General features: G+C 51.2%; 2 protein-coding genes across 2 annotated transcripts; both read left to right on the top strand.

The window, feature by feature from the left end:
- The first annotated feature begins 59 nt into the window (after window positions 1–59).
- On the top strand, window positions 60–19,596 carry lrp6 (low density lipoprotein receptor-related protein 6). Its single transcript, XM_088287482.1, has 23 exons — window positions 60–854; window positions 2,332–2,725; window positions 3,900–4,097; window positions 5,452–5,648; window positions 6,479–6,610; window positions 7,454–7,850; window positions 9,141–9,312; window positions 10,310–10,526; window positions 10,732–11,021; window positions 11,092–11,318; window positions 11,383–11,567; window positions 11,933–12,259; window positions 12,343–12,545; window positions 13,022–13,209; window positions 14,211–14,401; window positions 15,057–15,266; window positions 15,540–15,665; window positions 15,750–15,989; window positions 16,317–16,427; window positions 16,489–16,716; window positions 16,791–16,927; window positions 17,046–17,143; window positions 17,613–19,596. The coding sequence occupies exons 1-23, from the start codon at window positions 374–376 to the stop codon at window positions 17,929–17,931; spliced, it is 5,268 nt and encodes a 1,755-aa protein (XP_088143608.1). The 5' UTR covers window positions 60–373; the 3' UTR covers window positions 17,932–19,596.
- A 1,049-nt stretch (window positions 19,597–20,645) lies between these two features.
- tbk1 (TANK-binding kinase 1) lies at window positions 20,646–27,539 on the top strand. Its single transcript, XM_088287487.1, has 21 exons — window positions 20,646–20,769; window positions 21,299–21,405; window positions 21,479–21,619; window positions 22,575–22,704; window positions 22,779–22,960; window positions 23,458–23,618; window positions 23,689–23,799; window positions 23,870–24,049; window positions 24,117–24,313; window positions 24,381–24,439; window positions 24,525–24,616; window positions 24,687–24,788; window positions 24,864–24,942; window positions 25,013–25,134; window positions 25,208–25,284; window positions 25,368–25,407; window positions 25,636–25,737; window positions 25,809–25,905; window positions 26,005–26,105; window positions 26,180–26,251; window positions 27,369–27,539. Exons 2-21 carry the CDS (start codon window positions 21,319–21,321, stop codon window positions 27,406–27,408), a joined length of 2,172 nt encoding a protein of 723 aa, XP_088143613.1. The 5' UTR covers window positions 20,646–20,769; window positions 21,299–21,318; the 3' UTR covers window positions 27,409–27,539.
- Window positions 27,540–27,542: the final 3 nt, after the last annotated feature.

Raw genomic sequence — 27,542 nt, 5'->3', positions numbered from 1 at the left:
GTTGGCGCCAACGAGGTTATTTATGTCGACGTGATTTGATTGACTTCATAGGACTTAACCTCGCACGATAACAGTGAATGGCGAATGTTGGAATCGGAGTAGGGCACTTTGTTTCATGAAAAAGAAAAAAAAAGTTGTTGGAAGTTTGCAGTGATCCAAGCGCGGGAGAAAGTAGTCCCTGTGGAATGTGGGTTCGTTTCCGTGTGCAGTGGCTCCCTTCTCCTTCCACCCGTCTTACATGTGCTTTTGAGCTCATCTTGCCATCGAAACGAGGCTGTCGAGTTTGCAGCTCGGCGATGGTGGCGATCATTTGGCTTGGTTAATCGTGGAGACGGTCCGTCGTCCGACAATAGCGGAGGGGGGGGGGGGGCGGATGGATATGGCGGAGGCTGAGTGGTACGACAATGTGCTGATGTGCTTCGACTTCCTAGGGAGAGTTGCAGCGTCGCGCTTGGCAGCAAACAAGCCAACAACAAGCCCGACTCCAGCGACGAAAGGCCGCAACAGCAACACGACGACGCCCGCTGACACATGGAACGCCCGAGAGCCCGGGCCACCGTCTGAGACGCTTGTGCGAGGCCGAGCGAGCGAGCCAGTAAGCCAGCCATCCAGGGAGGCCGCCGCCGAGGTTAAGCAGGAGACGGAGCGGCAGGCAGGCGCGTCGCTCGCTTGCTCGGGCGGGCGAGCGCGATGTTTTTCCTCGCTGGCCGCTGACGAGGAACGAGAGCCGGCTTCGGCGGCGGCGGCGGCGAGCACAAGCCGACAAAGGGCGAGGAAAACGCGGCCGAACGTGAGCAGCATGGCCGCGGTGCTGCGGGCGCTGTTGTTGAGCACTTTTTGTCTGCTGTTACGAGGTAAGTTGCGCTGCCCGCGACTGACGCGACTTTCGTCGGCCTAAAAGTGCTCGCGAGTGGGCCGCGTGGCGTCGTTGGCGCTCGTGCGGGTCTGGAGGCCCGGCCTCGGCCCGGCCTCGGCCCGTCTTGGCCGCTTGCGCTTCTTCTACTTTGTCAAGAGACGAGACGACGTGCTAGCCCCGCTAGCAGTAGCTTAGCTTACGTTAGCTTCGGCTAAACTCGCGGGGCTAATGTGCACTTTGGCCAAGTTCGCTGGAAAATAATCTCGCTCGTTCCTTAAAACTGCGCTGCTTTGCTTCAACTTGACTCCCCACCCACTCGTCATTGTTTCACTCTCCTTTTTTTGGGGGGGGGGGTCGTCTCCCCTCAACCGCCTTTCATTCTCCTCCATTATTTAAAATTGTTTTTATTGCCATGCGAGTTGCACAAAAACACAAACGTAGCGACGCTCAGCAGTCTAAGCAAACAAGCTCATTTCACTTTTGAAAAGTTGAGTCATCTGTTGATTGGTGTTTTGATTATCTGGATAAAAAACATGTTTTATTTCTTTACCACTTCTTCTCTGAAAAAGGACATTTTACACTGACGGAGAAGAAAAAGCACAAACAAAAAAGTGATGTTGATCCCGTCCCTGGTTTGGTCCGAAACATGACTTAGAAAATCGGCCAAAACGCTGATCATTGTTTTCCAAAGTCAAAGCAGATGTTTGCAAACGTCTTATTTGGAGAATCACGCTTTGGCGACTATTTCCTGTTGAGAAGCCACAATTCCAACAATTTGGACAATTGGAAGTGAAACAAGGTCTTCAAAACCACAAATTGAGGATCAAAATGGTTTTGGAATTGTTGCACCTCCAATTCATCCTTCCAGGGTGTGTGCATGCATGTGTGTGTGTGCGTGCGTGTGTGTGTTTGTCAATATTCCAAAAATGACATTTCAATATTGAAAAAATGTGAATTATTTTTCATGCTGCTTTTGTGGATTAAAATGTTTTCCCCTCGATACCGCTATGTTCAAATGTTCATACTTGTCTTCAAGGAAGAAAAAGACCAACCGATGGCGTAGCGATGATCTTTGACTAGTCACGCAAACCCTTTTTTTCTTCCCTACGCAGAAGCCGTTTTTGTTTCCTTCTTTCAATCCTCGGTCTCCCTTTTGTATTTGGCCTGAATAATGCCACCTTGCTCTTATGTGGCTCCTCACAACACCACTTCTATTCTGTTTTGGGTTTTTGCCCCACACCTTTTGTTCCACTTGGCTTCTTCGTACATTTGAAGACTGTCACCACGTTCTTCCCACGATGCTGAAGCTGATCCGATTTATTGACTTCATAATGTTGGAGCCTGCACTAATATCTTTTTCCTTTCGCTCGCGCCACCTTTCGATTCCACTTTGAGTCCTCATGTCAGCTTTGGTTTTCGCGTCGATGATGACGTGGTCTTGCCGAGCTGACCGGCGCACTGTTTTGTCTCCCTAGGAGAGCCGCTGCTGCTGTACGCCAACCGTCGGGACCTGCGGCTGGTGGACGCGTCGGGCGAGCGCGCCAACGCCAGCGTGGTGGTGGGCGGTCTGGAGGACGCGGCGGCTGTGGACTACGTCTTCTCGCGGGGGCTCATCTACTGGAGCGACGTAAGCGAGGAGGCCATCAAGCGCACCGTCTTGGACGGGGGGGCCGCCGTCGTCCACACGGTGGTGCCCGGCCTGGCCTCCCCCGACGGCTTGGCCTGCGACTGGCTGGCCTCCAAACTCTACTGGACCGACTCGGAGACCAATCGCATCGAAGTGTCGGAGCTGGACGGAAGCCTGAGGAAGGTTCTCTTCTGGCAGGAGCTGGACCAGCCCAGGGCCATCGCCTTGGACCCCGCCAGAGGGTCGGTCACACGCTACGGCGACTCCGCTACTAACTTGGCTTGTTCCCAATCTTGTTTCCATCACCCCCCCCCCCCCAAATCCTCCTGGACATTTGCAACCCATCGTCCGAATGCACAACCTTCTCAACCGTTTCCTGTCTGATCACTTTGAAACGCGTGCATGTCTGTGCGATGATTCACCTGAATGTTTTGCTCTGCTCCAAACATTTCTCGTGTCTTGACAATGCTTCGCCAGTTGATTCCAAACATTTCTTCAGACTCCTCCCATCCAGTCCAAGCACTTGCGTTTATCACCAATGCGTCCATCTGGTCCCAATGTTGCCATTGAGTCCACACTCGTATGGGACCATCTTGTCCAAAATTCTCATTTTGACATCTCACCCGAATACCATCATTTCCGGAACAGCGACATGATTTGTACATACGTTAGCCCCTTCGGAAGAATATCCGTGGTTTTCAACCTTTTTAAATAGGTTATTATCTATGTTCGAAACAGCGCAACCCCCCCCCACACACACACTCAAAAGCGGCTAGAGTAACACAGCGTAGCGGAACCTTTCGCTGACTCTTCGTATTGATTGCTCTTCATCCCTTTGCGCAAATTTAACGGCTCTCAAATGCTTCTTCACACAGCCACGTGCATCGCTTCGGTGTTAATGCCGTCTTTGAGTCTCTCGCTTCGGCTCCCTCCAATCGCAAATAGCCGATGTGGATTCAATATGAGCGCACGCTCGGGTACTTTTGTTGGTCCACTGCGACGTGATTGATCAGCTGTGACTTGTCAGAAAAATCAATATATAAAAGTTTGGGCTAAAAGTAGTGGCTTGTAGTGAGACAAATATGATGCTTGTCTCAGTTCCTGCCCCAATTATGGTGTGAGCTTTGAGTGTGGTTGTCGATTGGCTGCTGGGCTCCGCGGTGCGTGTTTGTTGTTGCTGCTGCACGTCAAGAAAGAGGATGATGAGGTTGAGGTGGTCTTGAGGAAATTGAGGAGCTAAGAAAAAGATGGCAAGCCACCTGTGCGCTTCTGCTTTGTTTTTACTCACCTGGACTTGAGTGCGTGTGTGCATTGTGTGGTGTGATGTCGTTGCGGAGTTTATTATTGCAACGGGGGGGGGGCGCCGCCGCCACCTGCGAATGACTGATGGCTTGCCTTTGCGTTTTGCGGCGGCAGCTTCATGTACTGGACGGACTGGGGCGAGATCCCCAAGATCGAGCGGGCCGGCATGGATGGTACCAATCGCTCCATCATCGTCGAGCGCGACATCTACTGGCCCAACGGACTCACGCTGGACTACGAACAGCGCAGGCTATATTGGGCCGATGCCAAGCACAGCTTCATACATCGCTGCAACCTGGACGGCACCGACAGGTAGCAACACACACTAGATCTGTCACTTCACTAGATTTGCGTGTGTATGTGAGAGAGAGAGAGAGAAAGTGAGAGTATTTGTGTGAGTGTGATTAAAAAGCAGATAAAATGTATGTGCGTCTCTGTGTGTATGGGGCAACAAAAACACAAAACTTGAGACTTCGTTTGGTCGGCGCTCCTCTAAAATGGAGTTGATGCAAAACAGATGTGCAAGTTTGATTTGCTGCTGCACTAATGACGACATCATGCACGCTGCTCGCAACGCAAACGTTGTGCATTGAACTTCAAGCAGGACACGACATGGCTGTGACAGTGCACTGCACAAAAACAATGTGTGTTTTTTGTGGCAAACTTGCAAGCGCCTGACTGGGTGATGTCCAACGTTTGAACGCTGTTGTTTGTACAAAATGGTGGTGCAACTGCGTCTTAAACGGGGGTGCTGCATTTTGTCTTCTTTTTTTTTTTTTGCCACTGTTACCTTTCTGCACTCTTGATTTAGCGAGAACACGGGCTGCTCTCAGATTCTGATGGGAAGACCGTGTCAACAAAAATCATTGTGGGCGTAGTTACGTTCCACACCTTCTGCCATACAGAAATACCCGATTGACGTACTCGGCATACGTTTGTATGACGCATTAAGCAAAAAGTTGTCTGAGCTTGAAATTGGCCTTCCTATTTTTACTTTTTTTTTTTTTGGGTTGCAATTTACAAACGGTGTCCCACCATCTAGTGGGCAACGGTGGAATTGTACCCAAAACAACCTGGAGGCTGACTAAAATGGCATTAAACATTACAAACCCCTCCAAAAATCAGCAAGTCTGTGTCGGCGGGCGCTTTAGTGTGCTGCGCTTTCGTAAATTGGATATCGCGTGAGTATGTCTGACGTGAAGTCGTTACTCAACAACATAAATAGTTCCAATGAGGGAAAAACAAGTGGTCTGACTTGACACGTGCATCCGTTTACATGATACGTCAACACTTTATTTCTTTGAACATGACGCTCTCCGGCTGTCCGTTTGGGTCTGTTGTGACATTTTGAAAGGTCCTGATCTGATATTGATATCAATGAAAACAGAATTGCATTATTTCGGTCTACGTTTGAAATCGCCGATATTAGCACTCGAGTACAAGCCAGAGAATTTGGAATAAATGGGTCCTATTTTCTCTTACTTCCACTTGCTGACTCTTGTTCTTTGTTGAAATAGTATCACTTGATCGAGTCTCTTCCAAGATTCAACCTAAAAAATCAAAGTACTGCAATATTTGTATCGGGTCGGGATATCGCTCTGTGAAAATTGTTGGAGGATTCTGGCTCGACGAAAATAGAGAAGGGCAACTTGTTGTTGTTTTTCAGGGAGGTGGTGGTGAAAGGGGAGCTGCCTCACCCGTTCGCCCTTACCCTCTTCGAGGACACGCTCTTTTGGACCGACTGGAACACGCACTCCATCCACTCGTGCTCTAAGCACGACGGCGCCCGGCAGCGCGTGGTTCACTCGGACATCTTCTCGCCCATGGACATCCACGTGTTCAGTGCCAAGCGGCAAACGCAGAGTGAGTCGGCGCCCCCAAACACACACGCGTTCTCAAGTCAACTCAACTCTTGGGTGGTCTTGATGTCTTGCTTCCGACATGTGCTCTTTTTGGTTTTTTTTTTGGGCCACTCTCAAGCATAATATGGTCCCATAACATGACCGGCGGCTGCCATCTTTGCGGGATTGTCCACCAAATATGGACGTAGGGATGTGACGATAATTCAATATCGCTATGTATCGCGATAGTTGTGTGATTGATATCAATAGAAAATGGTATTGATAATCATCGATCCAAAAAAAAACAACGGAGCAGATTCGACCTATCACGGCCCAACTTGTCAAAAACTCCCTCCCGTTGAGGAAATGAGCTAGCGTGACTCAAAACAAACAAACAAAAAAAAAACGGGTGGCAAAAGCTCCATCACACGAGAGCTCCCTCGCAAGGGAGGCCGGCGTGCGTTTGACTTTTTTTCTTGTTCATTTTGAAGGTTAAATTTTAAAATGAAACAAATCGGAATTCAGACCTTTTCCCTTTTTTATTTCCGATAGTAAAAAAAATAAATCAATAAGTAATTCGATATATTTCGATTTTGACCGATTTGACATACTTGCGTCACGATATAGTTTTATTTTTATTTTCGCCCAGCCTCATATGAGCGCCTCAAAAATTGCCCCAAAGAAAAAACAAAAAGAATGTACACAAGGCGCTGCGCTGTTCTTTTTCTGGCCAGTGCCCAGTGAGGCTGGGCTTCAGGGTTTTTTTGGGGGTTGTTTTTTTTTTTCAATTCTTGCACGAGCCTTTGTTGGGTTTGTGTTGATCCAAATGCTTTTTGTGCTTGTGTGTTCCAGTGAGCACGCCATGCTCGCTGAACAACGGCGGCTGCTCTCACCTGTGCCTGCTGTCACCCGACAAGCCCTTCTACCGCTGCGCCTGCCCCACGGGAGTGCAGCTGCTGCACGACAACAAAACCTGCCGAGACGGTCAGCACGCACGCACGTCATATTACACTTTGAGTTGAAAAAGACACTCCTGACTTGGAGGATATGCAAAGTTGGAAATGATGAAGACACTTTGCAATTATTCACTCCTTGGCCACATTTTGGGGAGCTTGCAAGTTCGAGTGCTTCAATTGTCATTAGCCCCCCCAAACAAGTGTAGCAGAAAAAAAACGTGGATATTTGGATATTGCATTTTGGTGAAATAAATCTTATTTAAGACCACCTTATTCAACATTATTTATGTCGCGCATTTGACAACAGCTGTAGCTGTAACAAAGCACGTTACATTTCGCTCGTAGTTGTTCAGGAGAAATGCAAAGATGGAAAAGTAAGAATAAGAAAAAAAGTTCAACTTGATCATCATCACAATGGCGCCCCTCCCCCACCCGCCAGCGTTGTGATTGCCGCCTCTTTCATTGATGTTTAGTTTGTGTGTGGGAAGGAGCTTTTGTTGGGGAAGACACGTGACACACCCCCAGCCCCCTCCTCCTGGGGACAAAGTCTCCTTTCAATCTTTCACCTCCTTCAATGCACATGTGTGCGTGAGTGTGCACGCAAACCTGCTGGCTACGCTCACACGTTGACTCTGAAAGTGTCCCAAAGTCCGCTGGCAAGTGCCTGTTCCCTGTGTGCGCATCGATGTTTGCGTGTGCGTGTTCAACCGCAGGCGAGCCAGATGTTTTTGGCCGCGTGGCTCGGTAGGTGTCTCCCGTTGGTGCGGCGCAATGACTTTGCCGAGCAGCACCTCCGGGACGGGCCTGCGCGCCATTTACTAATTCGGTGGCCGCGCGTGCGGCTTAACTTGTGACTTTTTTTGTACGGCAGGCGCCACGCGCATGTTGCTGCTGGCTCGGCGAACGGACCTGCGCCGCATCTCGCTGGACACGCCCGACTTCACTGCCATTATCCTGCAAGTGGACGACATCCGGCACGCCATTGCCATCGACTACGACCCGGTGGACGGCTACATCTACTGGACGGATGACGACGTGAAGGCCATCCGCCGCTCGCTGCCCGACGGCGGCGACGCGCAGTTCGTGGTTACGTCGCAGGTCAACCACCCGGACGGCATCGCTGTGGACTGGATTGCGCGCAACCTCTACTGGACCGACACGGGCACCGACCGCATCGAGGTCACCCGCCTCAACGGGACCATGCGCAAGATCCTGGTCTCCGAGGACCTGGACGAGCCCCGGGCCATCGTCCTCGACCCCGTCGCCGGGTGAGTAAGCGGCCTTCTTCCGTCGTTGAATCTTTACTTGACGACCATCTTCAGTGAGGCGTTTGTTGAATGCGCTCGTTCTCGCCAAAAGTCAACAAAAGGACGAGCTTGTTGAAGAGGCGTGACTCCTGTCAACACGCTTTCCGATGACTGACTGAGGAAGTTTCTTGTCAAATTATTCCCCGTTGACCTTTGCTAACTTAACTTACGTCAACTTGAGATTTGCTGAGTAACTTGCTTTGAAACAAAACAACATTTAGCCGCTTGATAATGCATTGAATTGTCCAGACGCTTCTGCTCGAAGCAAAAAAAAAAGAAGTCGAGGTGTGACAGTTTAGCAATTAATCGACAATGAATTGCAAAGGTTGGCAATTGTTTTGTTGACCCGTGCAGGTAGTTTTTACATTTTTGCTTTATTGTTTGACATGAACTTTTGTCATCGTCAACTATTGGAATTGACGGTAAACGTTTGGAATATTTGATGAGTGAATAGCATTAGAAACCGTGAATAAAAAACAACTCAAAGAGAGAAATGTGAACAAAAAAAATCAACTGATAGTGCCACGGCAATGACATTGTTCCAGAAAGAAAAGAAAAAAAAATCAACGTGACCTGCCCAGCCTCCCAGCACACTCATTCTCCTTTTCCCCTTCAAAATAAGACATTTGCAAATATGTGCTTTTACTTGAGAGAGCAATCAACATTTTATGGCCCAAGCCAGGTTCTCATGTTCATCATCAATTTACGGGCAAACAAACGACCTATTAGGGCATTCCTTGGCGATGTTTGAATGGCTCACCTGTAAGTGACATGCGGTTGGTTGCATCTGAAGCGGCCTCACAAGTCGAGTGGTCCAAATCTCGGCGCTTCGAAACGTTGGCGAGCACATCGCCGCTCCCTCTTCTGTCAGATTGCGCAATTGCTGTTCATTTGTTTTTGAAGCAAAAAAAGCAGATCAACAACAATCATGGGTGGCGAGAAGAGACGATGCCATAAAGTCGACCGCAGACTCAGTTTGGATGCGAGTACACGAGTCAACGGTGCATTTTCACGAGCGATGACTTCACGTGTCCTTCGAGGGACATTTTAAAGCGGTCTTGACCTTCTGGCGTTTGAACATCCCTCGTCATTCATCACTATGACTTGTCAGAGAAGATTGCAAAAAAAAAATGAAACGTCCTTGATTTAAGAACAAAACCAAAAAGAAAAAGTCAATGTTTTGTTTGCTGAATTGCGGCGCCCGCTGACCGGCTGCAAAACGGGTGAAATGTTGTCGTGCCGGCGTTTCAGGTACATGTACTGGACGGACTGGGGCGAGGTGCCCAAGATCGAACGCGCCGATCTGGACGGGACGGAGCGCCTGGTTCTGGTCAACACCTCGCTGGGTTGGCCCAACGGCCTGGCGCTGGACTACGACGAGCGCAAGATCTACTGGGGCGACGCCAAGACCGACATGATCGAGGTGGACGCCGCTGATTTTGTTTGAATGCCTGCGCTCCAAATGCCTTTGTTGAAATGGCCACTCGGACGTCCTTTTGTGAGTTTGTGTGCCGCGGGGTCAGCACGTTTCCACTCTGCCGAGCAGGCGGCCAGCGCTCCTCCCGCCGTGCTCGCCCCCTCCCCTCCTTGGCTCAGCGCAACTCAAGCCTCCTTCCTTCCCCTCCCCCCCTCAGGTCTCCTCATTTTTCTTTTCTTTTCTCTCCTTTCGCTGGCCAGCTCGCACATCTGGTTGCGATTGTGGCTGCGCTGCAGCTGCGCAGCGCTTGGTTTAGAATAGAAGCAGAATGTGAAACATTGCCACACTGTGGTCAAACCTTTTGGCTCACCATGGAAACTGCTCTATATACGTATACAATAATCGTGCTGTATGGCAGATTTTTCCATGCAATCTTACTTTTGGGGTGTTTGAAGGGTAGAGGTGGGCAGAATTCCGGAGGCGAGATTCCCTCCCGAATGCGCCTGGCCAGCGGGATGCGCTTTACGTGTGATTCAGGTCATATGAATCGATCGAAGTCAACAGAGTAACTAGGGGAGAAAAAAATGCGTGATTTGTGTTCACGTGTGGATGTTTATGCCCTGGTGCGTTCCAGAAATTGCACTCGATTGTCGCTCGATCACATTTTGAACTTGACGTGACAGCCAAGGGGCTCTCTGCGTCTGCACGCTGCTACATTTTCAAAGTTGGTGTGCGGCTGAGCGTTTAGGCCAGCATGTTACGCGAGAGCGCGTCAGGGTTAGGGTTAGTTTTTATTTTTTACAATTTTTTAATTTAATTTTATAAAGTCAAGTTTTCCACAGTAAGAAACCCATGACAGAAACCTTTTTCTGAAGCGGCTGTAATGACAAATGGCACTTGTTCCCTCAATGCGGAAAGATGATTTGACATGCCTTGAGGTGACGAGGTCGTCGTCCGTTTTGACAGCAACAAATGCACCCTAACCCCGCGACTGTGGCCTCAGGTGATGAACATGGACGGCACTTCGAGACGGGTGCTGGTGGAGGACAAGCTTCCTCACATTTTCGGCTTCACGCTGCTGGGCGACTTCATCTACTGGACGGACTGGCAGCGGCGCAGCATCGAGCGCGTTCACAAGCACACGGCCGAACGCGAGGTCATCATCGAACAGCTGCCCGACCTCATGGGCCTCAAGGCCGCCTACGTCCGCGAGGCCTTCGGTGAGTCGCACGCCCTAAAATGCTTCATGGGTCCGCGATTGACACGACGACGCCGCTTTCACTCAAATCGCATGATTTTGCATCAGCCGATTTCTTGATGAATTCTTCGATTTAAAGTGGCACGCGTGTTTTTTGTTTTTGGGCCGATTTCCGATATCAATGTCCCCGCTGTGGCGGCTTGCGCTCTTCCTCTCTGGCTTGTTAGGCAGCAACGCGTGCGCAGAGAACAACGGCGGCTGCAGCCACCTGTGCCTGTTCAAGCCGCAAGGCGCGCAGTGCGCCTGCCCCATCGGGCTGGAGCTGATCGCCGACATGCGCACGTGCATCTTGCCCGAGGCTTTCCTGCTCTTCTCACGGCACACGGACATCCGACGCATCTCGCTGGAGACCAACAACAACAACGTGGCCATCCCGCTCACCGGCGTCAAGGAGGCCTCCGCTCTCGACTTCGACGTCACCGACAACAGGATCTACTGGACCGACATCACCCTGAAGGTCCGTGAGTGAGGCCATCCGTCCGTCACTGTGTGCGTGTGAAGTAAAAGCGGGCGCTTTCCCCCCGCAGACCATCAGCCGGGCCTTCATGAACGGCAGTGCCCTGGAGCACGTGGTGGAGTTCGGTCTGGACTACCCCGAGGGCATGGCGGTGGACTGGTTGGGGAAGAACCTGTACTGGGCCGACACGGGCACCAACCGCATCGAGGTGGCCAAACTGGACGGCCAGCATCGGCAGGTCCTGGTCTGGAAGGATCTGGACAGTCCCAGGGCGCTGGCGCTGGACCCGGCTGAAGGGTGAGCGAGGCGCTCCCGGAATTCCCGCTTTGATTCCATCCGTGCCTAAATGTCCCCTCCTCAGCTACATGTACTGGACCGAGTGGGGCGGCAAGCCAAAAATCGACCGAGCGGCGATGGACGGGACCGGTCGCATCACTCTGGTGGCGGACGTGGGCCGAGCCAACGGACTCACCATCGACTACGCCGAGCGGCGCCTGTACTGGACCGACCTGGACACCACGCTCATCGAGTCGTCCAACATGCTGGGTGAGGGCGCGCATCGCTCCTCTCGCAACTGCCCAAATATTTTGGCGAAGGCCACACACTGAGCTGAACCTACTGCAAAGGATTCCGAGATGGTCAGCGACTAGTCAAAAGCGGTCGGCAGCTAGTGAAACCTCGTTGCAGATAGTCGGCAACAACAATTGAAAACTCATCACAAATAAGTCGTGAAACTTTGTTGCACACGGTCAAAAAAAAAAAAGCACTTTTTTTTTTAGACATGACAAAGTGTCCACGTTGCTGGTCAGTAAAAATCCCCAAATAAAAGGCATCTCATTAAAAGCCACAACAGTCAAAGATTGGGAAGAAAAAGTAGCCCGGTCGTTTTTCTTTTTTTTTATTTGCTCCAGGTCAGGACCGCGAGGTGATTGCCGACGATCTCCCTCACCCGTTCGGGCTGACCCAGTACCAAGACTACATCTACTGGACGGACTGGAGCCAGCGCAGCATCGAGCGGGCCAACAAGACCAGCGGGCAGAACCGCACCATCATCCAGGGCCACCTGGACTACGTTATGGACATCCTGGTCTTCCATTCGTCTCGGCAGGGCGGCTGGAACGCCTGCGCCTCCACCAATGGCCACTGCTCGCACCTGTGCCTGGCCGTGCCCGTCGGCGGCTTCGTGTGCGGCTGTCCCGCTCACTTCTCACTCAGCTACGACAACAAGACCTGCAACGGTGAGAGGCCGGCCGCTCGGCCGACCGACGCTCCGCGTGGCCGTTGTCGTCGTCGTCATCATTTGCCAAATGTCCTTCTTCAGCGCCGACGTCCTTCCTGCTGTTCAGCCAGAAGATGGCCATCAACCGCATGGTGATGGACGAGCAGCAGAGTCCAGACATCATCCTGCCCATCCACAACCTGCGGAATGTGCGCGCCATCGACTACGACCCGCTGGACAAGCAGCTCTACTGGATCGACTCCAAGCAGAACGTCGTGCGGCGTGCTCAGGATGACGGCAACCAGGTGGCTTTCGTCTTGGCGATGATCTCAAAATAAAGATTTTCAAAAGGTTCCCGAGCGAGCCAGCGAGCAGTGCCTCGGCCTGCGCGAACGTATCGCTGCTACTCCACAAGAATAATGTTGCCATTTTGGCATTTGCCAAAGAAAATGAAGCCACTTCTTCTGCATCACTCTTTTTGTGTCTTCTTATTCAAATAAAGGACTTTTTTCTTTTTTTTTAATCCCAAAAGTAAAACAGACCGACTTGGCCGATTTGCGTTCCGCTAGCAAGCTGAACCGGAAGGAATTGTTTGCTTTTAGTTTGCCTCAACTTGGCAACTTTTTTTTTCAACATTTGGCCAATAAAAGCCAACGCTTTGCCACGTGCCACGCAAATGACGAGCATTTTTGCGTCTGTTTGCTTTTGACGGCGTTCGTATTGGATGCCGCGGTGGTGAGTTTGTTGTAACGGGCGTGCCTTGTTTTTGTTTTTGTGTCAGAGCATGACGGTGGTGTCGGGCTCGCAGCTGTATGACCTGAGCATCGACATCTACAGCCGCTTCATCTACTGGACCAGCGAGCTCACCAACGTCATCAACGTCACGCGCACCGATGGCGGGCGCGTGGGCGTGGTGCTGAGGGGCCCGCACGACAAACCGCGCGCCATCGTGGTCAACCCCGAGAGAGGGTGAGTTAACCTTTGCCGCCTGGCATCAAAAAGCGCTTTGAGCCCGCCCACACTTTTTGAAGGACTCCCCAGGACGCTTATGGCCGTGCAGACGATCTGATGACATCGTTACGTTTGCTCGTCAACTCATCTCAAATAGTAGTCGCAATTGGTCGGAACGATTTGTGTGGCTTTGTAGGAGTGCTGGCAAGGCGCCAAAGTCCACTTTTGGACTTTTGGACGTATTTGCAAAATGTTTGAAGTATTGCCCGAGTGTTTTTGTTTTGTTGGAAATATTTGTGCGTTAAAAAAATACAATTTGCTTCAAAAGTGGCACTTGCCAAACATCGGGAACGTCGCAACGGCGCTTCTAAAGCTTCACACGTGAAGCTCATTTAAGGATTTCTAGATGGAAAGATTGGCACCAGATGCCGTTCCAGGACCGCTTTGTGCCAGGATACTTTGAAAGACTTACATATGTTGTTGCGCAGGTATTTTCATTGATTTTTTTTGTTTTGTTTTTCTCTATTTCTGCTTGCTTATTCTCCGGCTCCGGGCCGCCGACTCGTTTGTTTGGAGTAGTAATTGCAGCCTTTGCTTCGGGCCAAGTCCGGCCAGTAATCTGCGTGCGGTTTGCAGATGGAGTTTGCAGATGTTGCGTTCGCTTGCCTCCAACATTCCACAAGCAAAACATCCCGGCAGGCCCACAACAAGAAGAAGCGGGCCAAGTCTGAGCAACACAATTTGACTTTTCATTTTTATCGTTTGATTTATTTTCCGATCAAGCTTTTCTCGATATGCAAAGACGAAGACCATTCGCAGCATCCGCAACTGCAATAGTAGAGCCATATTTGTCACCCCGCCCGGTGAATAACGATAACGGCGAATGAAAACTAGCGTATGCCGAGGACAAAGTATAACAACTCGCGCTAACCCCCCCCCCCAAGCGTGGTTTGCTCCACTTTGACATTGCGGCTCGCCAAGAAAGTGTCCGATTGCTGACGTGTGACATGTCGGGGCAGGTACATGTACTTCACCAACCTGCTGGAGCGCTCGCCCACCATCGAGCGCGCGGCGCTGGACGGGACGGAGCGAGAGGTCCTGTTCTTCAGCGGCCTGGGCAAGCCGGTGGCGCTGGCCGTGGACAACGAGCTGGCCAAACTCTTCTGGGTGGACTCGGACCTGCGCCGCATCGAGAGCAGCGACCTTTCAGGTACTTGTCGGGGCGATGCATGACACCGGCCGGGCCTTGATTTTTTTATTTTTAATTTGAATGGCCCTTCTGAAATGTCCCAATTCTTTGACACTACCCTTTAATGGTCCATCTGAACAAAACAAAATCCCAACTCAAATATCCATTTCCTGACACAATACGGTAGTTAAATAGAATGGTGTAGATGCCGCATTGCAGCCCTGCCGAATGACTTCCTGCATCCTGGTGGATGAATTTGGTACTGCGTCTTCGCTTATCGTATTTATTTGAACCGAAACTTGTCAGCCAATTCTGAGTAGCAACGCAAATGAAGGCCTCCTCAATGACTCAAGTTTGGTTGTTTTGACGTTTTGGCTTTGAAGGCCTTTTCGACCAACTGCACACCCAAGTCAACATCTCTGAGTTTGAACCGGTTCGGACCCGTGACTCGAAGTGGCCGATCCAGGCCGACTCGGCGTTTCGACAGACGGTCCGCTTCGGAACTGTGACTTGTCCCGTTGCTTGTCGATGAAAATGGCTTTGAGACGGCGAGCTAACGTGTGTCCCGCTCCTCCCGCCCTTCCCTTCCTCAGTTCCTCAGTTCCCCACCCGTTTTGTTGGCCGAGTTCCCGACCGCCTTGTTTTTGTTTGGGCCCCGCCCCCCCTTCCTCCTCAGGCGCCAATCGCATCGTGATCGCCGACTCCAACATCCTGCAGCCGGTGGGCCTGACGGTGTTTGGCAAGCACCTCTACTGGATCGACAAGCAGCAGCAGATGATCGAGCGCATCGACAAGACCACGCGTGAGGGCCGCACCAAAATTCAGGCTCGCGTCGCCTACCTCAGCGACATCCACGCCGTGCGCGAACTCGACATGAGAGACTACGGTGAGGCGTTGTCGGGCCGCCGTTTGAACATTTCTGTGTTGTCTGGAGTAAAGGAGTTGAAAATAACGTACGTAATCAAAATTAAGTACTTTTTTCTTTTTTTGTGACCTAACCAACCTGTTAATTAAAAAACAACAAAACAGAAAAAAAAACTGAGCATTGCACGCTGACAGTAAAAAAAAAAACTGTTGTTGAATAACTGGCCACCCAAAAAAAGAATTCAACAGCCAGACGAAAAGTTTCTAAGGGGATGCCGGCATTTGCTGTTGGCAGGTAAACATCCGTGCACGTGGGACAACGGCGGCTGTTCGCACATCTGCATCGTCAAGGGCGACGGCACCACCCGCTGTTCCTGTCCTGTCCACTTGGTGCTGCTGCAGGACGAACTGTCCTGCGGAGGTGATCCTTTGCGTCCGTCCGTCTTTCTTTCCTTCTGACCCTCTCTCCCTTCCTGACTGTCACTGGCGTCCCCTCCCCCCTCAGAGCCCCCCACGTGTTCCCCGGAGCACTTCTCGTGCCGTTCGGGCGAGGTCGACTGCATCCCTCAGGCGTGGCGCTGCGACGGCTACGCCGAGTGCGACGACATCAGCGACGAAGTGGACTGTCCGGTTTGCTCGGAGAGCGAGTTCCAATGCGACAGCGGGCAGTGCGTCGACCTCGGCCTCAGGTGCAACGGCGAGGTCAACTGCCAGGACGGCTCCGACGAGAACGACAAGTGCGAAGGTGAGACTCGGCGGCCGCACCGGCCTGCAATTTCCCGAGCGTGAGTGAGCAATTGGCGGCGACTGACCTGGGTGCACCTCCCGACCGTCCCCGACGCGCAACAAAAAAATGGAGCCAACTCCCCCGCCGATCCTCATATACTTGATTATTTTAGCGATTGATTGCTAACTTCTCGAATGACGTTGGTGGACAACGAATGAAAAGTGTTTGGCAACTGAAGCCGCCGCCTGCAAGGAGGTGTTGACCTCACTTTTCATTCTTGGCTGTTGTCGTTGCGAGGCGTGACGGTCCTGCGCTCACGTTGTGTGCCGTGCGTTTACCTTTCAGTGCGCTGCCCGTTGGACCAATTCACGTGTGCCAATGGCCAGTGCGTCGGCAAGCACAAGAAGTGCGACAACAACATGGACTGCGCCGACAACTCGGACGAGATCGGCTGCTGTAAGAAGCTTGCGGCCGCCGCCGCCTCTGCCTACCGTTGCTCATCCTCCTCTCGTCGCAGACTCCACGGAGGAGCCTCCCCCACCCAGCAACACCGTGGGCTCCATTGTGGGTGTGGTGATGGCGCTCTTCCTGGTGGGCGCCGTCTACTTTGTCTGCCAACACATGCTGTGCCGTCAGATGAAGGATGACAGCGAGACGGTCGCCAACGACTTTGTGGGCCACGGCCCGTCCTCTGTGCCGCTGGGATTCGTGCCGCACGCCGCCCCGTTGTCCAGCTCTCTGCCGGGTGAGGCGCCGACCGCAGCCGGGCACGCAGGGGGGGGGGAGGGGCCCACGCTAACCTCTTGCCATTTATGCCAGTCATGTCCGGCGGCAAGTCGGCGATCGGCTCGCTCAGCATCATGGGCGGCAGTAGCGGCCCGCCGTACGACCGCGCGCACATCACCGGCGCCTCGTCCAGCAGCTCGTCCAGCACCAAGGGCGCCTACTTCCCTCCGGTGAGGAAATCGTCACGTGACAAACAAAAAGCTTGCATGTTTTGGAAATAGCTTGACGTTGCGCGTGTGCTTGCCTGGCTTCTCTGAAAGTGCTGATGTGATGTTTTCTTGGCCTCAGATCCTGAACCCGCCTCCTTCTCCCGCCACCGTCCGCTCGCAGTACACGCTGGAGTTTGGATACTCGTCCAACAGCCCGTCCACGCACCGATCCTACAGGTACGCACGCTCGGGTCGCGCAAACTCAACATGCAAAAAGCAAAAAACCTTTTCCATCCGTTTCCAAAAAAAAGTCAGTTAAACATTGCATGTTTGTGCAAAATTGCCTATTTTAGATTAGAAAATGTTTTTTTCTCTCATTTTCGGAATGGGGTTTTTTTAAATAGCAAAAAAAAAGTATACATCTTTAGAAGATTTGTCGTCTTTTTTTCTTTCCTTCCACGTGCTTTGGATGATTGGGAGTTAGGGAGCAAAAATCTGCATATTAAAACATTGAAAAAGAAATGTGCTGAATTGTGAGCATTTGGAGGTCCACTGTACATGAAAAAAAAAAAAAATGTTGCATGCATTTATTTCCCGCCTCCCGCCCCCCAAAAAATGTTGTGTAGCGACTTCCCAATGACCTGCACGCGGTCTTTAAAAGGTTGTTGTGGGGAAAAACGGCAAGTTTGCATTTGTTGTCCCGCAGCTACCGGCCGTACACGTACCGCCACTTCGCCCCTCCCACCACGCCGTGCAGCACGGACGTGTGCGACAGTGACTACACGCCGGGCCGCCGGGCGCCGCTCAAGTGTGCCGGTGGCGGCCGTGCGGCGGCCGCCGCCAAAGGCTACACCAGCGACCTCAACTACGACTCTGAGCCTTTCCCGCCGCCGCCCACGCCGCGCAGCCAATACCTGTCGGCTGAGGAGAACTGCGAGAGCTGCCCGCCGTCGCCCTACACGGAGCGCAGCTACTCGCACCACCTCTACCCGCCTCCACCTTCGCCCTGCACGGACTCGTCCTGAACCCCGACAAACCTCGCCAAACAAAGCCACACCCCCACGCCCAGTGTAAATAGCAATTGTGCATAAATGAGGTCAAAAATGGGAACGCCAGGCCGGCTGCTGCGGAACATTTGTACATTGAAAAAGAGAAAAACATATTTATATATTTTCTATACAGTGTTTACTGATGATGATGCCATAGAGGTTTGTATTCAGACATTTGTACATTTTTTTTTTGTTGTTGTTGTTTTTTAAGAAAAGCTTTTATTCAAATCTCACACATAGAAGTTGCCTTAAAGGACAGACACGACGCCAAATACGGAGCATCCGCCATTCCAGCTGCATCCTCCTCGGTCTGCCAGGCCCCGCCCACTTCCCTACAGGACCCAAACCAAAACGAACGCGCATCGCCCGGCGAGCAGCTGACTTGTGCCTGAGCAGTAGGACAGGAAGTTTTTTTTTTTTTTTTTTGGTAGCACACCGGTGGTGTATTTATAAGCTATACAGAATAGACCAGTGGTCCCCAACCATTTTTCCGCCGTGGAGCGCTTGATACAAGTCCACACCCTTCGCAGAGCCGCGGTGGCGAGCATTTACGAGAACGATGAGAATGAAATGCTGCAACAAGGTGGCGCGAAACCAGTTGTTTTGTTGTTGTTTTTGTTCGGCACACCACTTTTTGGGCAGTGCCAACACCGGAACGAGCGTAACAACAACGTTGCCCTGGTCATGACGGATTAATTCCTCACCTAGATACTCAATGACTTTTTAGCCTTCGCAATGCGGCCTTTGCATTCAAGTACGACACTCAAGGCGCTTGCATTTCCATTTGTTGCCGAATCACTTTGGAAAGTTTCTTTGGCGAGCGGGTGGTTGCATATTGTGCAGCGCAGGCTTTGTTGGTTCTTGCTTGGGACTCGCCTGGAAGGCGAAATCTACATTTCTAGCAGGTCTCCTCACTTCTTGGCCTCTTCAAAGTCTGTTGCATCGGAACGTTCCAAATCATTTTTTTTTTTTGCGAGCCTGTGGGTTTTAATATTATGCGACAATTAGCATCTTGAGGTGTGTCAACAGTCCGTTTTAGACGGATGTAACACGCAGAATCTGGTTAGTTTTTAAAAATCTAATCTTTTTCAGCCTCAGAAAATAAATGAACCGCAAATCCCGAGTTTTTTTTTTTTTTTCATTCTTTGGTTGGGGACCACTGGAATGGACGACACCAAGAAGAGGACGAAGAAGCATTGTAAAGCTGTCATTCCTATTTTTTTACAAAATTGCAAATGGCAGCGTGAACTTGACAATCTGTTTGTCCACAATAACTTTTGTCCTGTTCCTCAACCTGTGCAAAGTTTGCCATTTGGAACGATGGAAGCCCGTCAAGTTCCTCGTCACGTGCGCAATTGGGCGTCCGTTTGAACGCTGTCGGTCTTCCGCAACAATGTGGCAAAGTTTGTCGTTGTGCTGAAGGTTCCGCAAAGTCCAAATGTCCGTCCATCCTTTTTTTTTTTTTTTTTGTCTGCCCCCGCCCCTTCTTTCTTCAAGCACTTTCATCTCCAGTTCGTCTTTTCTGCGGCCGTTCAGCGTTTGGTTGCTCATCCTCCACATTGGCCCATCCAGCCGCCACCATCACCATAAGCTGCTCTTGTCCTTCTTTCGTTTTGTCCAACATAAAGTGAGTGACATTTACTCTGTCGTGTTTGTGTCAGTCATTCCTAAAAATGAACACACTATTTGCAGTCAGGATTGTCTCGTTTTTTCATTCAATGATTTGCAAATCAATTTGAACAAGTCTTGGAAGAAAACAGAGCGCCAGTCTAGCACCCGCCATCTTGGATTACAACGCCACGCTAGCTTGTTGTAACATGAGCAGGATGTGCTCTGCCATTGGCTTGCTGAAATAAGATGTCCTTTATTAGTCCCACAATGGGGAAATTTGAGAAAATTTATTTTTTTATAATATTCCCTTTATTAGTCCCACAATGGGGAAATTCGAGATTCGAACCCAGGCCTCCTGGGGAGACTGGGTCCTGAACGCGGCGCCTTAGACCACTCGGCCATCCTGGCAGCCAAATAAGAGAAAGGCGTCGAGTTGCTTGGATGGCAGCATGCGTTTCTTGCTTTTTGATGCTGAGGGATGGAAGGTGACGGGCATTCACTGTTGCTTTACGGCCCCCAACTTCCTCGCAATTAGAAATAAGGAACATTGTCCTTAAACTGTCTGACTATTTTCTCACGCAATTGTTCACAAAGAGGTGAACGTCACCCCATCTCGGCAATTGAGGAAGCTCCCAATTAGCCTGTTCACCTGTGGGGAACACCCCACAGGTGGACAAGTGTTTGAAGAGCGTTCCTCAGATTCTCTTTTTTGTCACCTATCCCAGCTTTTTGGGGACCCGTCGCGGTTCATGATTATTTGCCAAAAACTAAGTTTATCGCTTTCAACATAAGTTGTCATTCAATCAAATATAAAGTCAGCGTCATTTCATTGCATTCTATTTTTGTTTGTTTAACACAACGGCTCAACTTCTTTGGAATTGGGGTTGCACGTGACTAAAATGCGTTAAACCAACCAGAAGAAAAGTAAATGACGTCATAAACCACGTTTGAATTATACGTACCTTTCTTGTGTTTCAGAAAAGGCCAAATTATTTGATAAAACGCATTGATTAAATGCTAATTCGTCGATTCATATAGAATTAACCTATGAAATCCCGTGTAAATAATAAAACTAAGAATTGGTCAAATGTGGAGCTGCCAAACTGAAACTGTTGACTGAAGATGACGCTGTGATTGGCTCGTGGCGTCACGTGACCTGGCTGGAGCGGAAGAGGAGAGGTGGACTCTGCCGCGGCGACCAAGGTAAGCAAGCACGCAAACAAACGAATCGGCAATGTTCCTCAAATGTCACTTTAGCCACCGACATGCCCTTTCTTCCGGCCGCCTCTATCAACCTGCGGACTTATTTGCGTAAACACCTGAGCGGGCCGCGTCCAAGCTTTAACGCTGTGCGCTGGTTTGTTAGTGGGCCGCCATTTTAGCGATCAGGAAAGAGGCCGGAAATGCCGCTTGAATTTCACTCACTCGTCACTAACTGTTTTGTTAGCTCATGTCGTCGTCACGGTCGCTCGTAACTCGTCCGTTTCGATATTGTGCCGGCGAACAAAAGACCACTGGGGGCCCATTTTCCGGGTCAGGAAATGATTGACAGTGGGAATTTCCCACTGTGACGTCATCGTGCGATGATTGACAGGTCGAGTGAGAGAGCGAACGAGAGAGCGGTGTAGGCAAGTCGTGTGCGAGGAAAAAAGACGCTACCGGCTCGTATTTCGAAAAAGCCCTCCCTCGTATGGCAAGGCACCATTTGTATGGCTTGTGTGCGTTTGTGCAGGCAGGTAGGTAGTCGTGATCATGCAGAGCACCACCAACTACCTGTGGCTCATCTCGGACCTTCTGGGTCAGGGCGCCACTGCCAACGTGTATCGCGGCCGACACAAGGTGAGCAAGGGCGCTCCGCTGAGTGGTCGTGGTCTCCAGCTGCTGGTTTGTCAAAGCTGTTTTTTATTTGCAGAAAACGGGCGACCTGTACGCGGTCAAAGTGTTCAACAACCTGAGCTTCCTGCGGCCGCTGGATGTGCAGATGCGAGAGTTTGAGGTGCTCAAGAAGCTCAACCACAAGAACATCGTCAAGCTGTTCGCTGTCGAAGAGGAGGTTCGTACGCACCTGACATCCTCAAGAATGCTCGCATTCCGATTTTGTAAGGCAAGGGTACCCGAGTCGGGTCCTCAAGAGTCTCGATGCGGGCGCTTTTCAAATGAGACTGCTTCATGTGACATTTGTAAGTGAGACAAAAGTTTTGTCATCTTCCATCTGTTTCGCTTGCCCATCCCAAGTCGGTTTGTGCACTTTCCTTCCGATAATGCTTGCTGATGACTTTTTGCACCACCACAATACTTGTGGTAGTCGTCATAATTTCCGCTTCAGGGCTCACACGTTTGTTCATCCTCACGACGACACGTGGCACTTTTGGCCTCCTGAATGTGATCGTCACATTTGAATATAACAGTATGGCCTTTCGAACAAAAGGCTTTCATCTGGTCAATCATTATTCTCTGAACACGAGATGAATCAGTTGCAGGTAATTATTATTCTGTCAACGTGTTTTGACTGTCGGGGCACAGAGAAAAGAAAAATGTAGGACTTGACCTCCGCTTTTACTTGAAGTGGTTTCGAAACCATTACTTTTATACACTTACTTAACTAAACAGCTGGATTTCATCAAGTCTTTTTCAATCCCGTTATCCAAACTTGGACTTTGCTCATGAACGCGAATATTTTGGTACTTTGGATGCCCCACACTTGGCTGGTCCCGGGAAGGCAAGTAAGCTTTTCAGAAAGTTAGGTTCCACTTTCAACGGTGATTTTAGACATTCAGAAAGTTTGGTAAGTTGTGAAGTGAATTGAACTTGTTAAGTAAGCGAGTTTGGGCCTTCATGCGATAATGTCAAGCACTCGGGAAGTGTTTTTTTTGCATCCGGTGAGTGATGTGGGTCATTCAGAAAGTGATTTGTGGCTGTCCGGATGTGATTGGTGGTGTTGAGGAATCGATTTTGGGCATTGCACAAGTGATGTTAGGCCCTGACGAAGTGACATGTTGTGTGTTCAGTCCAACACGCGTCACAAAGTCCTGGTGATGGAGTACTGTCCGTGCGGGAGCCTCTACACCGTCTTGGAGGAGTCGTCCAACGCCTACGGACTTCCCGAGGACGAGTTCCTCATCGTCCTGCACGACGTCGGTGAGGACCGCGTTTGCGCTTCCGCCACATGTTGGCTCGCCCGCTCACGCCTCTCTCTGATCGGTGACCTCCAGTGGCCGGCATGAATCACCTGCGGGAGTACGGCATCGTGCACCGCGACATCAAACCGGGCAACATTATGCGCGTCATCGGCGAGGACGGACGCTCCGTCTACAAGCTGACCGACTTCGGGGCCGCTCGGGAGCTGGAGGACGACGAGCAGTTTGTGTCGCTCTACGGGACTGAAGAGTACCTGGTGAGCCCGTCCGCACTTGTGGAAAATGTTTTCATTGCCGTTGGGGGGATTTGATTAATCCTTTCAACCCATCTAGCGTAAAGTTCACGGTAGGAAAATCTCTTTGTAGCAAGTCGGGAGTCTTCAATTCATCGTGTCGACGATAAAAAGTTGAGATGTATCGCGATAGACACGTGATGGAAAATGCGTTTTGGATCGAAAAAATGTGAAAGCAAAAGCCCACCGCGCCGTCATGCGTGTTGTAGCCTGCACGTAGCGGGCGGTCCTCCCGCGAGCATTGAGGTCCTCCCGCACAAGGATGGAATCTCTTTGGAGTCCTCAGGAAGACCGATGAATGAATCATCATCGTCGTCATCCTGATCCCGACTCACTCTCCGGCTAAAGCGATCAATGGAAATCCTCCCAAATCACAAACTCGACATGTTTGGCCACCATCGAGTCGGGAAGGAGTCACGTGACGCGTGCGTGCGTGCGTGCGCGCGCGTTTTGTCCGGCAGCATCCCGACATGTACGAACGCGCCGTGTTGAGGAAGGACCACCAGAAGAAGTACGGCGCCACCGTGGACCTGTGGAGCATCGGCGTCACCTTCTACCACGCCGCCACCGGCAGCCTGCCCTTCAGACCCTTCGAGGGCCCGCGCCGGAACCAGGAAGTCATGTGAGTCCTTACGCACGCGATCCAAGACGCTCAGCAGCCGGCGAGAACTTTTCAACGGTTGCTGCGCCAGGTACAAGATCATCACGGAGAAACCATCCGGCACCATCTCGGGTCATCAGAAGTGCGAGAACGGCAAGATTGAGTGGAGCACCGAGATGCCCGTGTCCTGCAGCCTGTCCAAGTCAGTCGCGCCCGTCGGCCGTCATGTGGCCGCCGATGTCGTCGGCAATGGTGTCGTTCTCGTCCGTCAGAGGTCTGCAGAGTCTGCTGACGCCGGTCCTGGCCAACATCCTGGAAGCCGACCAGGAGAAGTGTTGGGGTTTCGACCAGTTTTTCGCAGAGACCAACGACATCCTGCACCGGGCTGTCGTCTTTGTCTTCAGCCTCCAGCAGGCCACCCTGCACCACGTCTACATCCACGAGTACAACACGTAAGGATGCGCCGCAGCCTGCAGACGTGCGTCACACGTCGCGTCGGTGACATTGATGCGTCCGCAGGGCGGCGCTGTTCCAGGAGCTGCTGTCCCGCCGGAGCAGCATCCCGCTCCACAACCAGGAGCTGATTTACGAGGGGCGGCGCCTGGTCCTGGACCCCAACCGCCAAGCCAAGACCTTCCCTAAGACCACCAGAGACAACCCCATCATGCTGGTCAGCCGAGACTCGGTGGCCACCGTGGGACTCATCTTCGAGGACCGTGAGTCACGCCGCTTTGACTGCCCCCTCTCTGTCGGCATCTCAAAGTCTTCTTGTCTCGTTTACAGCCAGCCCTCCCAAAGTGCAGCCTCGCTACGATCTGGACCTGGATGCCAGCTATGCCAAGGTGTCACACATGCGTGCGCGCACACATTTATAAAAAAACACAAAAGTCACGCTTGCAGCTTGATGCCATCTTGTAATTGATCCAGACTTTCGCGGGGGACGTCGGACACTTGTGGAAAACGTCCGAGTCTCTGCTGGTATACCAAGAACTGGTCCGCAAAGGGGTTCGAGGTCTCATGTGAGTTGACGTTGATAAAAAGTGACATTATGTTGGGAACAAGTATGATGATGATGACGATGATGGGCAGTGAGCTGATGAAGGAGGACTACAATGAGATTGTCCACAAAAAGTCGGAGGTGTTCCACCTGTGCGGCTTGGCCACGCAGACGCTGGAGAAGACCAAGCAGCTGTGAGTGAGCGGATGGGCGGGGCCAGGCGCGCTCATGCGGCCGCTGCTTTGGTGACGGTGCGCGTTTGTGCGCAGGTTGGAGGTTCTCATGCAAGCCAACATGCTGATGTCCGAGTACGACGAGATCGCCGACATGCACAAGAAAGTCGTCAGGGTGAGTGGACGCCGCACGATGGCTTGGCAGGAGCCGGTGGCGATGACATTTTCACCGTGCGTGTGCGCAGATCAGCGGCTCGCTGGAGCCAGTCGATCGAAGCGTGCAGGACCTGAAGGCCAAGTTCCTTCCGGGAGGTCTGCTGAGTGACGCCTGGACGCAACAAGTGGGCACGCACCCCCAAGACAGGAAGTAGGAGGCGCACGAACACGTTTATATGACATGATGCCTGTTTGACCGACATGGTGTGCGTGTATGTGTGCAGTGTGGAAAAGATCAAAGTTCTGCTGGACGCCATCACGGCCATCTACCAACAGTTCAAGAAGGACAAAGCTGAAAGGCGTCAGTCCAACTCCACCACAACAACATCAACAGCAGCACAAACTGTTGGATGATTTCACGTGCGTGCGTGTTTGTCTTTTCAGGTCTTCCCTACAATGAGGAGCAGATCCACAAGTTTGACAAGTAGGTCCCCATGTGTGTGGAAAACAAGATTGAGTGTGTGCGCATGGTGGCAAATGTGAAAAACGCTGTCACAGTTTAGCTTTCGCCACACGTGCTTCTTCTCAAGCGGCAGCAAAACAAAATACCTGTGGCAAAAGCCTTTTGACTTTGCAGACTTGTATTTGCCGCCGCCGACAGTCGCGTTTGGATTGCAAGTTTAGATGTTGGTTGTGTTTTCCAACGCGCCAGGCAAAAGTTGGTCTTGCACGCCAGCAAAGCTCGCTCATTGTTCACGGAGGAGTGCGCCATGAAGTACCGCCTCTTTATTTCCAAGAGCGAGGAGTCCATGAGGTCAGCTGCCGATCCCCTAACCCCACCGCCGGTTGCCTAGCGACCGTGTTAACACGGGTGTGCGTGTGCAGGAAGGTTCACCACGTGAGGAAGCAGCTGCTGGCCTTGACCACTCAGCTCATCGGCATCGAGAAGGAAGTTAGCGTGCTGATGGAGCGAGCCGCTAAGGTACGTTGGCACGCCGAGCGACACCACCGCGACTCCCGAACGTTATTGCGATGTTTTTTGCACGCTTGTGCTGGTATTGTTTTGTTGTGATGCTTGCAGCTGCAGGAGCAAGTTCCTGCCAAAGTTCTTCCGTTGGTGTTGAGCGGTCTCAAGCCTCAAGCGTACCTGAGCCAGAACACACTGGTGGAGATGACGCTCGGGTAAGAGAAGCATCATCCGCAACTCGTTAGCATGTGGCATCTTGATGACGTCATTTTTGTTTCGTGTGAGACAGGATGAAGAAGCTGAAAGAGGAGATGGAGGGCGTGGTCAAGGAACTGGCTGAGAACAACCACTTCCTGGAAAGGTCACATGACTCCTTTTTGCCTCACGCATAGCCTCGCGTCGCGCTTGTCGTTGACTTCTTCGCTGGACTCGTCTGCCTTCGACTCTCAACTTGAATGTTAGCTCGCGGGCGTGACTGAATTGGCGGTGATGAACTCTTTAATTCGTAGAATCCAACTGGCTCCATTAAACTTTGTCATGAAACAGCTCCGTTTGTCCACTAGAGGGAGCTCTGATTCCATTCAACCCAAAAGGCTTTTTTTCGCTGATGAGATTGTTGTGGCCGCCAACATTGCCATCAACCGTTCATTCTGTTATTGGCGCAAAAGCCTTAAAAATGTCATCTTCCGTTTTGAACCGACAGCAGTAAGTGCAGCTGGACAACCGTCTGGTGCGCATCTTCTTAAATCCACTGCCGATAGCACAAGCAAGTTTTGGCCTGATTCTTATTGCCAGGAACCTTTCGAAAGGCAAATAAGCCAAAGATGGACTTGCGTGTCAGCTGAACTCTTTTTGTCTTTCAAAAGCAACTCTGGCCAAGTGTGTGTGCGTGCGCACGGTTGATTTGGAAGTCAACACAAGTCGAGCAACATGAGCTTGCTTGTACCCCGCACACATATTTACATTGCAAATGTCTTCTTGATAATATGCGCCCCGCGGCCCCACTCGTCTGAGGTCGACGATTCCTTACGATTTATATTGCTTCGGTGGAAATGGAATGAAGCGGACTTTTTGATCCGCCGAAGCGGGCGACCATTTTTGAAAATGACATCACAGTTGCTCAGGTAGCGACCAACCATGACTCGCCTGTTTTCTGAGTTTGACATTCCCAATATGGGTGCGAAGCAACTGTGATTTGTCATTTTCGACGAGCCAAAGTGGCCGACATCAACAGAGAGAAAATTGGCTGCCTTTTGCTGCTTCATTCCGATTCCATTCAGGCCGTCCTTCGACGCATAGCCAAGAACATGTTTGAGTTGGTTATTTTTCGGTGTAAAATATTACAACAAATGCATGTCGGTCAGACCCCAACAACGGAGCCGCATGACTCTTGAACGTTATCTTGAAGGCAGAGTGCTAGCCTAGCCTAGCCTAGCCTAGCATAAGCAGCCTAATGTGACTGTGGTGCTCTTCCTCAGATTTGGGACGCTGACGCTGGACGGAGCTTTGCGAGGTTGAACGACGTCCAAGCAGCAACAACAAACTTCTGCTTTTGTAAATAGCTGGTTTTGTTGTGTAAATAATTCACTGACAGCTTTGTACATGTGATGATGATGATCAAATAAAAGCATCAAAAATAAGCCATCAAATGA

The sequence above is a fragment of the Idiotropiscis lumnitzeri genome, chromosome 2 (genome assembly GCF_059441095.1).
Source record: "Idiotropiscis lumnitzeri isolate Australia: NSW breed Sydney's pygmy pipehorse chromosome 2, RoL_Ilum_1.0, whole genome shotgun sequence".
NCBI classification, from domain to species: domain Eukaryota; kingdom Metazoa; phylum Chordata; class Actinopteri; order Syngnathiformes; family Syngnathidae; genus Idiotropiscis; species Idiotropiscis lumnitzeri.
Note: the sequence above shows the minus strand (reverse complement) of the source record. Positions and strands in the feature narration are given on the sequence as shown.

What these genes read in the sequence shown, in the direction of transcription:
- lrp6 (XM_088287482.1), top strand. Translation starts at nt 374, where the DNA reads ATGGATATGGCGGAGGCTGAGTGGTACGACAATGTGCTGATGTGCTTC. An exon ending in CGACAACAAGACCTGCAACG is followed by an intron (nt 12,260 to 12,342) that starts GTGAGAGGCCGG and finishes GTCCTTCTTCAG; the next exon opens with CGCCGACGTCCTTCCTGCTG. An exon ending in GGACGAACTGTCCTGCGGAG is followed by an intron (nt 15,666 to 15,749) that starts GTGATCCTTTGC and finishes CTCCCCCCTCAG; the next exon opens with AGCCCCCCACGTGTTCCCCG.
- tbk1 (XM_088287487.1), top strand. Translation starts at nt 21,319, where the DNA reads ATGCAGAGCACCACCAACTACCTGTGGCTCATCTCGGACCTTCTGGGT. An exon ending in CATCGTCCTGCACGACGTCG is followed by an intron (nt 22,705 to 22,778) that starts GTGAGGACCGCG and finishes GGTGACCTCCAG; the next exon opens with TGGCCGGCATGAATCACCTG. An exon ending in CTGGAGAAGACCAAGCAGCT is followed by an intron (nt 24,789 to 24,863) that starts GTGAGTGAGCGG and finishes GTTTGTGCGCAG; the next exon opens with GTTGGAGGTTCTCATGCAAG.